This window comes from Physella acuta, unplaced genomic scaffold (genome assembly GCF_028476545.2).
Source record: "Physella acuta isolate Inbredline_101_S28 unplaced genomic scaffold, ASM2847654v3 ptg001651l, whole genome shotgun sequence".
Classification (NCBI taxonomy): domain Eukaryota; kingdom Metazoa; phylum Mollusca; class Gastropoda; family Physidae; genus Physella; species Physella acuta.
Genome location: NW_026733165.1, coordinates 2501 through 16759, shown reverse-complemented (window position 1 = coordinate 16759; position 14259 = coordinate 2501). Strand labels below are relative to the sequence as shown.

At 38.3% G+C, this 14259-nt stretch overlaps 1 protein-coding gene across 1 annotated transcript in view; it reads right to left on the bottom strand.

Moving 5' to 3' along the window:
- Nucleotides 1-10228: 10228 nt before the first annotated feature.
- LOC131929572 (putative transcription factor Ovo-like 1) overlaps nt 10229-14259 on the bottom strand; it is a 5419-nt gene continuing 1388 nt past the window's right edge. The window contains exon 2 of the mRNA XM_059285840.1: nt 10229-10594. Coding sequence (XP_059141823.1) covers nt 10347-10594 — 248 coding nt within the window. The 3' untranslated portion in view covers nt 10229-10346. The remainder of the gene's footprint in view (nt 10595-14259) is intronic.

Below are 14259 nucleotides of genomic sequence, written 5' to 3'. Positions count from 1 at the left end.
TAAAAGCTCATTTTAGGTGCAGTTTTGCATTATAAATATAAAAATATATGGGGGGGGGGGGGGGGAACACGTCCAATTTGAAGTTTGTTCCCATGCGCCGGGAAGTTCGCTACGCCTCTGGTAGCTCCATATTTGCAGCTGCTATTTTGATTTATCATTTATCTCACCCCTACCCACACCCACCTTGCTCTCATAGCGTAACAGACACGTGTGATGTCAACACAATGGCTCTTTAAAAAAAAAAATCTAGCCCGTAGTCACTACCGTTTGCTACTAGCATAAAAACCTTTCTACACCTGGTCAATTATCAAGGTTACTCTTGTTATACCCCCCCCCTCCCCGGGTACCACCAGACGCACATCTGCACCAAACCTTGACAGATAAACACAGCCTCAATGTGGTTGGACTAACACAAGTAGCGCTGTTGTGTTCACGCACATCATACAAGACCGATGACTACAGGGAAATCTTCCACGACCACGGCCCGTCAACCGGAAAGGCCGTGCTGCCACTTTTCAAACCCTGTCGATGCCGGGCCGTCACGGTCATCTATGAGATAACGGGCAGACGACAACAAATAAATAAAACCGAATGCACTTTTGTCAATTCAGGGTCTATATCGGGATCGTCACTGTCGGGAACATGAGACTCGTCCCGCGGTGCCGACACAAAGGGAGGGCTACACTGGCACGCCGCGGGGGACCGTGACATCCCACGTGGTTTGATAGGATCTTTACATTGTCCATCCATACCCCATCCCCCATTCTAAAGATTAGCGTCTAGATAAACTAGTCAAAAGCCAGTTATTCTTGGATTAATGGGGAAAAAAGATAAATGAAATATTTTGGATTTCATAACGCGTAATTATAAAAAAAAAGTTCCATGATTAAAATATGATTAAACTCAAATTAGTGCGCCTTCAGAAATTTGAATTTAGTTTTATAAAGTTGTGTTGATACTCTTGAGAAGTTATACTCAGATTATGATACTTAATTGAAAAGGAGATAAGAATATCCTGATTATGAAACAAGTAGAAATTACAGTTAAAGACATGCGGAGGGGGAGGTGTAAAGCAGTTTTTACTAGATTTGTAGCTTGAGTCGCCAGCATTTTCACAACACTAACCCAGTTTGTAATCCTGACCTTCACCGTGATCTCGACTTAACCCTAAGCCTGGCACTAATCCTGACACAAACATTTAAAAAAGAACAACTGGAAATGTACTATTATTTGAGCTAAGTGTATTTCGCTCTCTTGTATTTCACAGGTAACTCTATCTTACACACCGTTGACTCATCGCTTCATAACGATGAATATCACGCGGTGTACCGTTGATTAATTAAAAAAAAAACTTGAGATTTTGAGTCGCATTATATCGTCCTAAATTTCAAGTAGGTAATTCTTCAGATTCTACAAAATATTTGATGCCCGAAGCGACTTTCTTTGAATACACAAAGACGTTTTTTTTTTAAAAGCTAAAAAAAAGGTTAGAAATGAAAAGGTGAATTTTTTCGTTGATAAACCGAGAAGCTTTTTATTTTTCTCAAAACCAGAATCGGCTCAAACACAATCAGCCAGCGTTGCCTTGTATAATGCCGGTGACGTATTAATGACAGGGTGTTCTTCTCTCCTTTCTTAGGGCAGAATCATATTTTTAAAAACTTTGAATGCTATGTATTACAACACAACAGCAACTTCTTAATTACTAGTATGTCTGAAGCATCTCCGTTAATTTTCAGCCCTCCCCTCCTTCGCCACTCTACTTTCAAGCGGGTCGTCTCGTTATCAATGACAGGGTCTGGGCCGAGCTAGAAATGGCGACTGGCGGCCCGGCCCGACTTTTGTACCCGGGCATTAAGCGATCAGACAGCGCCCTCTGCCCGCCTGACTAAGCCCCTTCTCTTGCAGCGGAGATAAAAAAAAATCATTACAAATTAAAAATCTCCGAATTATCCGTGTTCGAGCCGAGAGGATCCGAAACTAATTGTATTTCTCGCTGGGTTTAGATTGTGAGGATCCTAACGGATGGGAACGCTATTCATAGCTCTGAACCTACCACAAACTTATGTTTTTTTTTCCTACAATATAAATAGCGGTTAGGTGAATTGAAAAGGGGAGGGAGTGGGTAGTTGGTCAGAAGTTAGTTAATTATTTTTTTTTCAAAGATTTCCAGTGTCGGAACACAGGGCCTTTGGTTATGTGGTTGTTGAGCAGTAAATATAAAAGGATGTAAAGAGCCTATGCTCCACTGTGTGTTGAAAAAGGCGAAGAATGCAATAAATAAAACAGAAGTTAAAGCAGTTTCGCCCAAAGGTCTTCGTCAGTGAAATACAATGTTGGCCGAGCTAACAGAGTCGTTTCCGGCGCCCGGGGCGAACTATCAGGTTTTTTAATCCCCAACCCCATTTATAAATAGTTAATCAGGTTGACTAAAAAGTCAGTAAAGCCATATGCAGTCCGTTGTTATTAAAACTTAGACTGTAATGCTGCCAAAATGAGCTTTTCAATTTTTTTTCTACCCTGTTTAGCGCCCCCGTGATGGGCGCCCGGGGCGGCCGCCCCACCCACCATCCCCTAGCTACGCGAGCTAGGCGTTGTGTTTTGGTTGTACTCAGCTTTAATAAGTACCTGACATAAATTGTCAAAACTAACGAACAATGACATCGTGACAATGGCGTGACCACTGAACCATGCAGTAAACTCTACTTCATCTGCCATATTACAAGCATTTCTCGAGTGCTACTTTATTTTTTATACTGCATTATTATTTAGCCGCCCCTGCGTATTGTTTAAACTACGTAAACCTTACCTTTTAATACTGCGTTAGAGCGTATTAAACAGCTTCAACAATTTTTTTCCGCGCCTTTCACTGGCTATCTTTTTTATCAGCGCCGCCTTTGAAACCCCAAACAAATTATTAACACAATGGCGAGAAACTTCACATCGAGATAGTTATTTTGTTGGCCTGATCTTCCTATAGACGCCCTCCCCCCCCTCCCCACCCACCCAAAGCCACAAGCTGAAATTATTGAGGCCCCCTCCATTCTTCCAAATATCAAATTTCTAATTAAAAATCTCAAAAGCCTAGCTTAGACGCGGGAGTGATAGTGTGGTCGCCGGATAGAAATTACAATCATGTAGTTTGAATGGGAGGAAAAAAAACGGTGTCGCTTATCTCCCCTTTCTCCGCTTCTAAAGTGATTTCCCTTTAAAAAAATCATGAGGTTTTTCAAGTTTTTTTTTTTTTTTTGCCTTTCTATTACGCTCACATACAGAGGTAAATAAACCCGAATGTGATAGCTGATTTGGCGCTTTAACCTTTGGGTTCAGGTCTCAGGATTATTTTACAAGTGTATGTAGACCCAAGAGCCAGACGGGTAGATTTCACATAATTTATGCAGATTCAGAGGTCGGACAAGTTAATTTCACATCCTTAATGTAGAACTAAGACTTAGTCAATTTCATGTCATTTATTTCGTTGTAACTTCAAGTATACTCTTGTTTTGTACAAAATATATAACACTAATTACTCGAGTGAATAGTTTATATTGTGTGATGTCGTGTCAACTGTTATATGTGCTGACACATCGTTATATAAGATGGCACACCGTTATATGTGTTGAGATATTGTTATGAGGGGGCACATTGTTATATGTGTTGACACGTCGTTATATAAGATGGCACATTGTAATATGTGGAACATACGTGTCATCTATATATGGTAGGTATATGTCTGGCCCCTTTACTACAACTGCTACAACACTTGTCGTACGATTCAACACCACAGCATTAGTAACTTACCAACACAACCACACTGTGACAACTACCAACCACAGCTACACTATTCCAACCACCCAACCACAGCTACACTGCTCCAACCACAGCTACTACACTACTCCAACCCCAGAGCCACGCTGTGACAACCACTCAACCACACCTACACTACCACAACCCCACAGCCACACTACTCCAACCACCCAACCACAGCCCCAGCTACACTACTCAAACCACTCAACCACAGCTACACTACTCAAACCACTCAACCACAGCTACACTACTCAAACCACTCAACCACAGCTACACTACTCAAACCAACCAACCAAAGCCACACTACTCCAACCACCCAACCGCAGCCACAGCCACACTTCTCCAACCACTCAACCACAGCCACACTACTCCAACCACTCAACCACAGCTACACTACTCAAACCAACCAACCACAACTACACTACAAACACCCAACCACAGACACACAACTCCAACCACCCAACCACAGCCACACTACCCCAACCACCTAAGCACATAACTCCAACCACACAATCACTATCACAACAGCACAATCTAAACTCCCCACCCCAGCCCCCACCAGATCATCACATCGCACACCCCAAACCACACCTACTCCACCCACCCCCACGTTCTGATCTATAATCCACATGAAATCAAACGACACCACCACCCACACTCAGACTGTACACCCACTGAGGTGCGCCTGGCCAAATTATCACACAGGACTCCCATTCAAACCTCACCTTTTATCAACAATGCTTAACACATATTAGAAAAATAATTCCAGAGGATTTCACATCCCAGTCCACATATCCTTACACAACCCCACACGCATTACAAGAAAACATGAAAAGCCAGATATGGAGGTTAATTTTTAGGCTTATGGTATTAAAGGGATTAACTGTTTACTCGAAGGGCGTAATTCGGGAGAATAACTCAAATCATTGAGTTACGGGCCCTTTTGAATTATTTTTCTTCATCTAACAAAAAAAAATGTCCGTTCTTGAATTATTTTTTTTCACATAGACTGGCTAAAATGATTTTTTACTTTGGCTGAGCATGCAAGAAACGAAACGCGTCTATGGAAGATACTTGGGAGTAAGCCTAGGATCTGCATCATAATACTTGAGGCCCTGAGCAAAACAATGGCTGGTCGAACAATGCCAAGGGTTGCCTTTTATGCGGCCGGGGGTGTTTGGTTTATAATACTTTATAACCTAAAGCGTGGGGATTTTGTGGACAATGTAAGTAAGTGGTTGTCTCCCTTTATTTTTTTAAAATTTGAAAACAAGTTTCGCTAATATACATTATATATATATATATATATATACGTATATATATACATACATATATATACGTATATATATATATATATATATATATATATATATATATATATATATATATATATATATATATATATATATATATATATATATACACACACACACATATATATATATATATATATATATATATATATATATATATATATATATATATATATATATATATATATATATATATATATATATATATATATATATATATACATATATATATATATATATATATATATATATATATATATATATATATATATATATATATATATATATATATATATATATATACATATATATATATATAACACTTATTAGTTTATACATGTATTACAAGCTATAATAAGAAGTGGGAACCTTAAAGACAAATATCTGCACAAAATCTACCGAAGTGATGTTTATTAATGTCTAAGCTCAGATGTATCAATGTACATCCAACGTTCTATCCTTCTGGTCTAAAGGATATTTAAAAAAATTAACAGCATGTTGAATTTTTTTTTTTCAAAACGGGCAAATGACAAGTGATACTATAATTTTTAAAAAAATTGCTGGAAATATCATTTTAATGAGCTCTCAATTTTTCTTTCGTCCTAAGGACATTCTAATGACATCTTAAGGACCTCTTCAGGACATCTTAAGGACATTCTAAGGACATCTTAAGGACCTCTTCACGTCTCAACTTTCTACACCTGTACAACCGATCTTGTCAACCGTCTAACCCCACCCCCCCTCTCCCCCAAAAAGAGTCACAAATCAGCTTATCTTCGGCAATCGGTGCAGTCATTCCATTCATCCCCAGCCTTAATCCTAATGAGGTGGAACTTACGATACCCTAACCAACAACCACACCAGATGATAAAACCCTAGCCTTAATCCTAATGAGGTGGAACTTACGATACCCTAAAGAACAAACCATAACTATAAATCACCCCCTCTACCATACTCGCGCCACCGGTCATAGTAAGAGAAAGCGTGGTTGACACACACAATAACCAGCTTACCATCTAATGTTACACGGAGGTAGAAAGCGTCGTTATAATTGTTAATAACGCGCATCTTTACGTAGATGCTGAGATAGACGTCGTGTCTGGATGCTATATTCACCTATTTTTACTTGCTTTTAGAATAAATCATTTGAAACTTCTTTGGACTGTTTGCTATTTTTTTTTTTAATACGACAACTTAGACCAGACGTAAGTAAAGAAAAAATCTCCTGATTGTGATTTTAAGGATCTTGATGTTGCATTTCGATTATAATGATGGTTATTTTATGGCCTTTAGCGACATCTTAAAAATAATTTTCTTGCATTTGTGAGATCTTTTGTGATACCTTTTTATGTTCGATGATACATTTTGATGATTTCATCTAGGGTGTTTGGTGATCATGATTGATTATTTTCTGAAGTTAAGTGATACATTTTGATGATTATCTCACCTCTAGTGATACATTTTGATGATTATCTCACCTTCAATGATACAGTTTGATGATCATGTCACCTTCAATGATACAGTTTGATGATTATCTGATGCTTAGAGATAAACCTTAAAGACATAGCAGTAACATTGCATTAAAAAAATGTAGTGGTCGGATGGTAGAACTTTGACTGCTCACCCGAAAATCTCGAGTTCGGATGCTGGCCTTGAATGTGTGGGGCGTCCCTGAGTCCACCCTACTCTGATGGGTAGGCCAACGTTAATCATGTTAGGGAAACAAAGGCGTCTGGGCATAGTGTTGACTACGATGCACCTTATATGCCGAGGTCATTGAAATAGATAAACCGTACTGTATACGTTCCATGTATTTTGGGCACGAACGGGGAAAAATGATAATGGTTACTATTAACTATTTCTCAAACAAAAGTATGATTCCCCTTTAAAACTATAACCTCAACAAAACAACCGTTAGCAGGTAAATTCCCAGAATGGCCTCGTTCTAATTAACATACCACACACGAGATTTAATAAACCACACACGAGATTTGCTTGTCAAGATTACGCCCACAACAAAGATGGCGTGGGGGGGATGGTGTGTGTGTCGTCGTCGTCCCCCCCCCCTCCGTGACGCAACACAATACTTGTTTGCCAGATTTGAGGATAAAGTAGGTTGTGTTGGAGTGGAAATCTCAAAGGGTTTGTTCTCAACTCCCTGCGTTTGAACATTTTTTTTCTTCTCTTTAACGCAACTTTGCGGTATGCGATCTCATTTACATTTAGAAGAAATATTCGGGAGTGGTATTCGAGCATGGTATTCGGATTGTAGATTAACACTTTTTCTAAATGTTAATGCTTAGTAATTTTGCATAGGATTCACTATTTATTTCCAATAATAAAATTAATTTTTAAATATGGGTTTAAAATTAAGTAAATATATAAGAAAAATAGCTAGGGACCTAATAAATCAATGCATTTATTATTACAAAAAACCGTTTCTGTCTTAGGTCTTCATCGGCAAGCAATCACGGTGTATGAGTTGTTGTGTACATTGGGTCGAAACACCAGTCTGTAACTGTAAGTGTAACTGGCATATTAATTTCAGGATGCTAGCTCTATATTTAAAAAAAAAACCCATTTCAGTTTCGATTCTATTTATATGCCATTTTTTAAAAATTTCTTCCCTGAGAATTGCTGCAAGCTTGTTACATGCAAACCTTAAACAGAAATGGCAAAAAAAAAAAAAAAAAAAAATCGCAGTGGATTTTTCTGTTTCACTAATGTTTTAATAAAGTTCACACACATAACATTTTGAGTTTCATGACGTCACGGTCCCGTTTTTGTCTAATGGTCGTAAAGTAGTACCTACGGGGCATCAATGGTTACGGTATCCTCTCTAGACTTCACGAATATATCAGTTTCGTGATTCAATTTAACTAGATCAAAATACAAAAATGTGTGTGTGTGTGTGTGTGTATGTGGGGGAGGGGGGTGGGGGGATGGGGAAAGAAGAAGAGAAGTTATTTATATACATTACATAACAGAACAAAAATAACAACTTGCGGCCTTGAAGTCAAGACCACAGCTACAAACACTTAAAAAAAATAGCACGGGGCTTACCAAGAATTACATGCTTTTTATTGCAGTCAGAATAAAACAAAAATTAAATATAAATTTAAAAATAAATAAAACCTTAAGTAACAAAGTCACGACAATGTCCAAATACCCACTTTGATCAAAATTGTAATATAGACCCACAATATTTTATTTAAATATACAAAATGTTTAGGCCACCATTTTACGTATATATACAAAGATATCTGTACAATTTTTATTTTTACATTGTATTTGTATAAACGATTGAGTGCTTATATATATTGTTTCTATTGTCTGCGTCAAATGTGTCTATCTGGAGCTGTTTGTGTCATCTACCGTGTAGTTTCTATTGTACACAGTGTGCGTTTTTAAGATTGTGTGATTGATATTTTTGTAGGTTTGTAGTTTGTAGTTCCGGGTCAGAAGTTTCAAGATGTGTTGCATACGACATGTCACCAGGGCAGGACGCGAGAGTTTGACTAGGATGATTACAGTTAAAACCCCATGGTAGAGTTCCCATGCCCCTTTAAACTCCATGGTATAGATCCCATGTCCCATAAAACCCCATGGTATAGATCCCATGTCCCATAAAACCCCATGGTATAGAAATCCCATGTCCCTTTAAACCCCATGGTATAGATCCCATGTCCCATAAAACCCCATGGTATAGATCCCATGTCCCATAAAACCCCATGGTATAGAAATCCCATGTCCCTTTAAACCCCATGGTATAGATCCCATGTCCCATAAAACCCCATGGTATAGATCCCATGTCCCATAAAACCCCATGGTATAGATCCCATGTCCCATAAAACCCCATGGTATAGAAATCCCATGTCCCTTTAAACCCCATGGTATAGATCCCATGTCCCATAAAACCCAATGGTATAGATCCCATGTCCCATAAAACCCCATGGTATAGATCCCATGTCCCATAAAACCCCATGGTATAGAAATCCCATGTCCCTTTAAACCCCATGGTATAGATCCCATGTCCCATAAAACCCCATGGTATAGATCCCATGTCCCATAAAACCCCATGGTATAGATCCCATGTCCCATAAAACCCCATGGTATAGAAATCCCATGTCCCTTTAAACCCCATGGTATAGATCCCATGTCCCATAAAACCCCATGGTATAGATCCCATGTCCCATAAAACCCCATGGTATAGAAATCCCATGTCCCTTTAAACCCCATGGTATAGATCCCATGTCCCATAAAACCCCATGGTATAGAAATCCCATGTCCCTTTAAACCCCATGGTATAGATCCCATGTCCCATAAAACCCCATGGTATAGATCCCATGTCCCATAAAACCCCATGGTATAGATCCCATATCCCCACCCAGCCCACAGGACAGACAATTTGAAGTATATACAATGGGTGATTTGTACAAGTTAGCTGACATACAAACTAAATGACACATGGAAATGTTAGATGACACATGGAAATATTAGATGATACATGTAAATGTTAGATGACACATAGTGAGATGGCATATATTTAAAAAAGTTTTCTCCAATAGACATTCATGTTTCCATAAAAATATATTTATAAAATTTTATAACTTACATGTACAGCATATATATATATATATATATATATATATATATATATATATATATATATATATATATATATATATATATATATATATATATATATATATATATATATATATATAGGCCTATATATATATATATATATATATATATATATATATATATATATATATATATATATATATATATATATATATATATATATATGCCTGTTTTATAGTTCTAACACAATTCGCGTAAACCAAGTCAACTATTAATTTTTAAAAAGTACTGTCACTAAATTTAAATATGACTTTGGGAAGATTGATCAGCGATCTTTGAAATAAAGGATGTCATTCTATAACTGTCACATTTTCATAATCGTAACAATAACAGATATAAAATTAAACACCACACAGCCATAGCGTCTTGTAAAACTGTATTGTTGTTGGCGAAGTCTTCCAGTTAGCAAAATAAGACTACATCTCCATTTTTTAACCGGGAGAGGCAGGGGAAGTAAGCAAGAGACGAACGACAACTCCTGTTTTTCATCGGGAAAGGCAAGGGAAGTAAGAAAAAAGAACGACAACTCCTGATTTTATCGCGAGAGGCAGGGCAAGCCAACAAGAGACAATTTTGAATTTATCTGGCTGAAATGACAGCGTGATGACCGTTGAGGTGGCTGGACGGATGCGCCAGCCGGACATGGCCGTAGTGATCCTCCGCGTGGTCAGTCGAGTGACCGCAGTCCTCGCAGACGTAGAGCTTGACCCTCCTCTCGTTGAAGGCGAGGTCCTCGACCAGTCCGTGGATCTTCTTGCAGTGGGACTCCAGTGAACACCTCTGCGTGAACGCCTTGTCGCAGTCCGCGCACTTGTAAGGCCGCACACCTGCGGATGAATACACAATAAAAAACATGGCTGGAATGTGTATGTAAACATTTGTTCATTTCATGTTTTATTGTTATCGCTTTTGTCACACGCGACGTCATGTAGTGCAGTCTACGAAATCTCCTCCCACCACCCCGCCCACACACTGACTCAACTTTCATTTTTAAAAATTTTAAACACGTGTTAAACAAAAATAATCTTTGTAGCACATGTGAGACATTATCAAAGCCTGTTTAACTAATGTATCGGTGGTTTTAAAAAATGCAAATAAAAGGACATGGTCTGCTAATGACACGGGGTATCACATAACAGCGCGAAATAAAAACTAAAAAAACATTGATTAAAATAAAAACTGTTTTAAATTAAAATGTGTTAAAAACTGAAGTAGTAATTTCACAAATTGTATACATATGTTTCATGGCTTATGCGTTTATGTGTGTATAAATACACATAAATGTGTACATGCAGAGATGAAAGTTTGGTCAGGCGTAACGGGTAAGGAAATTCAAGACATAATTCTGCCAATATGTTCTAGTATCACGCAGCTTCTAAGTGATTAAAATACCCATTCAGATGTAGTTAACCAGCAGGGATCGTCACGTGATCATGCTGCTAGTGCGAAAATAAAACTAAAAATTTTTTCTTTAAAAATAAATAAATTTGTATTCACTTAGCGTATGACGTGGGAGGTGAAGGGGTGGGGGGGGGGGGGGTAAATACTGTTGGACGCCTTTAGTTATTTATAGAACTTGTAGATATCAATGCGTGTCACGTACTGTTCATTGAAATTTTAACAAGTAACTGGTAAAATCCCTATATATAGGGGCAATATATATATATATATATATATATATATATATATATATATATATATATATATATATATATATATATATATATATATATATATATATATATATATATATATATATATATATATATATATATATATATATGTACACACACATCTGTGAACTAGTTTATTTATGTGTAAAGTGTGTCTGTGTGTTCTAAAATGTCGATGTGTCATATACATTGCACATGTGTGATGTCATATGATACGAGTTGCCCTGATGTTACCGTACATAAGTTTTTATGTGTTATCCAAACCTTACGTGTCTCCCCGAACTTACATCTGCGTCATGTTGTCTGTGATAGATTAAAACCTTTCAAACATTACTGCTATTTAGTCTCAACGAAAAAAAAACCCTCAAAACCTTTCAAACATTACTACTATTGTGTCTCAACGAATTAAAATCCTTCAACCTACTTAACAAATTTAGTTACCGTGGAGGTGTTTTTTTTTTGGTATTTCCGTGAACCGAAAGTCGCTTATCGGAAGGATTCTTTTTCGTTATTCCCTAACCTAAATCATTTTCAGATATTTCGTTAACCTCAATAATTTGCAGATATTTCGTATTTCGTTAAGCTAAATCATTTGCAAATATTTCGTTAATCTAAATCGTTTGCAGATATTTCGTATTTCGTTAATCTAAATCGTTTGCAGATATTTCGTTAATCTAAATCGTTTGCAGATATTTCTTATTTCGTTAATCTAAATCAGGGGTCTCCAAACTACGGCCCGCGGGCCGGATGCGGCCCGCGAAGTCCTCTCATCCGGCCCGCGGAGATCTTTTTGTCCAAGGAAAAATTGTTTGTTGGTGATGGCTGAGGAACTGTGCCCAGAAAAATCGAAGACATGCCTGGAAGAAACTGGCCCCCGAACTGAAATTTGATAGTTAATGCGGCCCTCGGACTGAAAAGTTTGGAGACCCCTGATCTAAATCGTTTGCACATATTTCGTTAACTTAAATCATTTGGATATCTTTCATACGTCGCCAACTTAACCACACTTTACTAACACTGGGGATTTGAGCATTTAAAAAAAAAACAACAAATTGCGAACGACCAATGGTGATTTGGGGACATTTTAAATAATTCGCCAATATTCACTCGCGTTTCGACGATATCTGAATAAGATTTTCTCAACTCTAATCCAACTGAACCAAGCCAGAGACCCCCTCCCCCCCCCCCCTCCACACACACACACACACACACACGAAAAACAATTCAATAATGATTCCACCATGTGTAATTAGAAAATCTTTGAACGCCTTGGCTAGAAAAACAAACTCTACTTCATCTGCACAAACGGACCATCAAGACAGAGGGCGGACCTGCCACGGAGCATAATATCGATCATTCGCATCTGACATAATTTAAAATGTCGCAAATCTTAATCGAATTTTACGCAAAAAAACGTAACTACATAATAATATATTTTAAAAAATCTGCGATCTTTGAAATAAAGGATGGCCATCCAATACCGTAGGATCAAAGGCAGCAGAACTTAATCGTGCCTAGAGCACCCAATACAATTAGAAAGTTCAATATTATTATTTGTCTTGTAGCCAAAGTCCACAGAATGACAACCTGGGGTTGGTCTGACACCCATTGACACGCCAACCCGACACAAAGACTTCAAAAAAACACACCATCTTCAACAAAACGGTTGAAACATATCCGCCGCACGTTGAAACAATCTGCTGGGTGTCACGTCTTTGGAACACCCAACTTATGAACATATCCGTAACCATTAACTACAAACATCTCCCGTAAAACCTCATATCTTTAAAAAAAAAATTGAGCTTCAGCTTGAACCGTACGTTTAAATCAAGGGTTCTTGTATTGCCACGAGCAAATATCAATTTAAATAAAGAATTGAACTGGTTCGTCGTGAAGTGATCTACACTACGTAGCGGGGTGGATGCTACAAGGTGTTCGTTGGCCTGAAGGGGCGTTGACTCACTGTTTGTACTTCTTTCATGGGAGTCCATTAAACGGCGAAAATTCAAGGGAACAAACTTGTTGTTAGAGTTATCTACCTTCCCTAACCACTCATTGCTTACGGTGTTTGATTCAAAAGAAAAATGTGGCGATGGATGGGGGGAAAAAAAATTTGAAAACTTTGTTTGAAGTGAGGGTTAGCTGGATACGTGAGCTATTCAAAGCCCCGAGGTGAGGCAGAGAAGGAAATTATTAATCGCGATATGTGTGTGCGTTTGTGTGGAGAAAAAGCAAATACAGCGTTCAATATGAGAGCATAGAAGAGTAACGGAGAGGTAGAATTGAACTTGAGAACCAGAATCCACTTAAAAGGTCGACCAGTGGTTCATGGATTGGCCAGAAAAAGATGATTAAATCTCGCCTAGAATACTTGATATGATTTGTCGGGGTTACGGTACAAGCTTCGGCGAATATTTTCGAACTGGCTGACATGTTTGTATACACTTAAACTTTCCCAAGCGCCCCCCCCCCACCCCCACCCCCACCCCAAATCGACACCTACAGTCTGCTCGCTAAGGTGAGATCGTTTGTGCAATGAATGGATGGCAAGCAAGAGGAGGTCACATACGAGCTGGCGTTGAAAAGTAAACAGATGCCAAAGCCGTCCCATCGTCCGCTAACTAAGGAAAGGAGGGGATGAATTTGGTAGAGCTCTACGCAGATGTAGCGTAGGTCTCCGGAAAAAACGTGTCGTTGATTCGATGGCACCCACCATGGCGACACCCCTGATGAGGGCCATACGGAAAGAAGCAAAAAATTGTTTTGTGGATACTCCATTTTATCAATCGCAAAAACACGTTCAAAATATCTGATGTAGC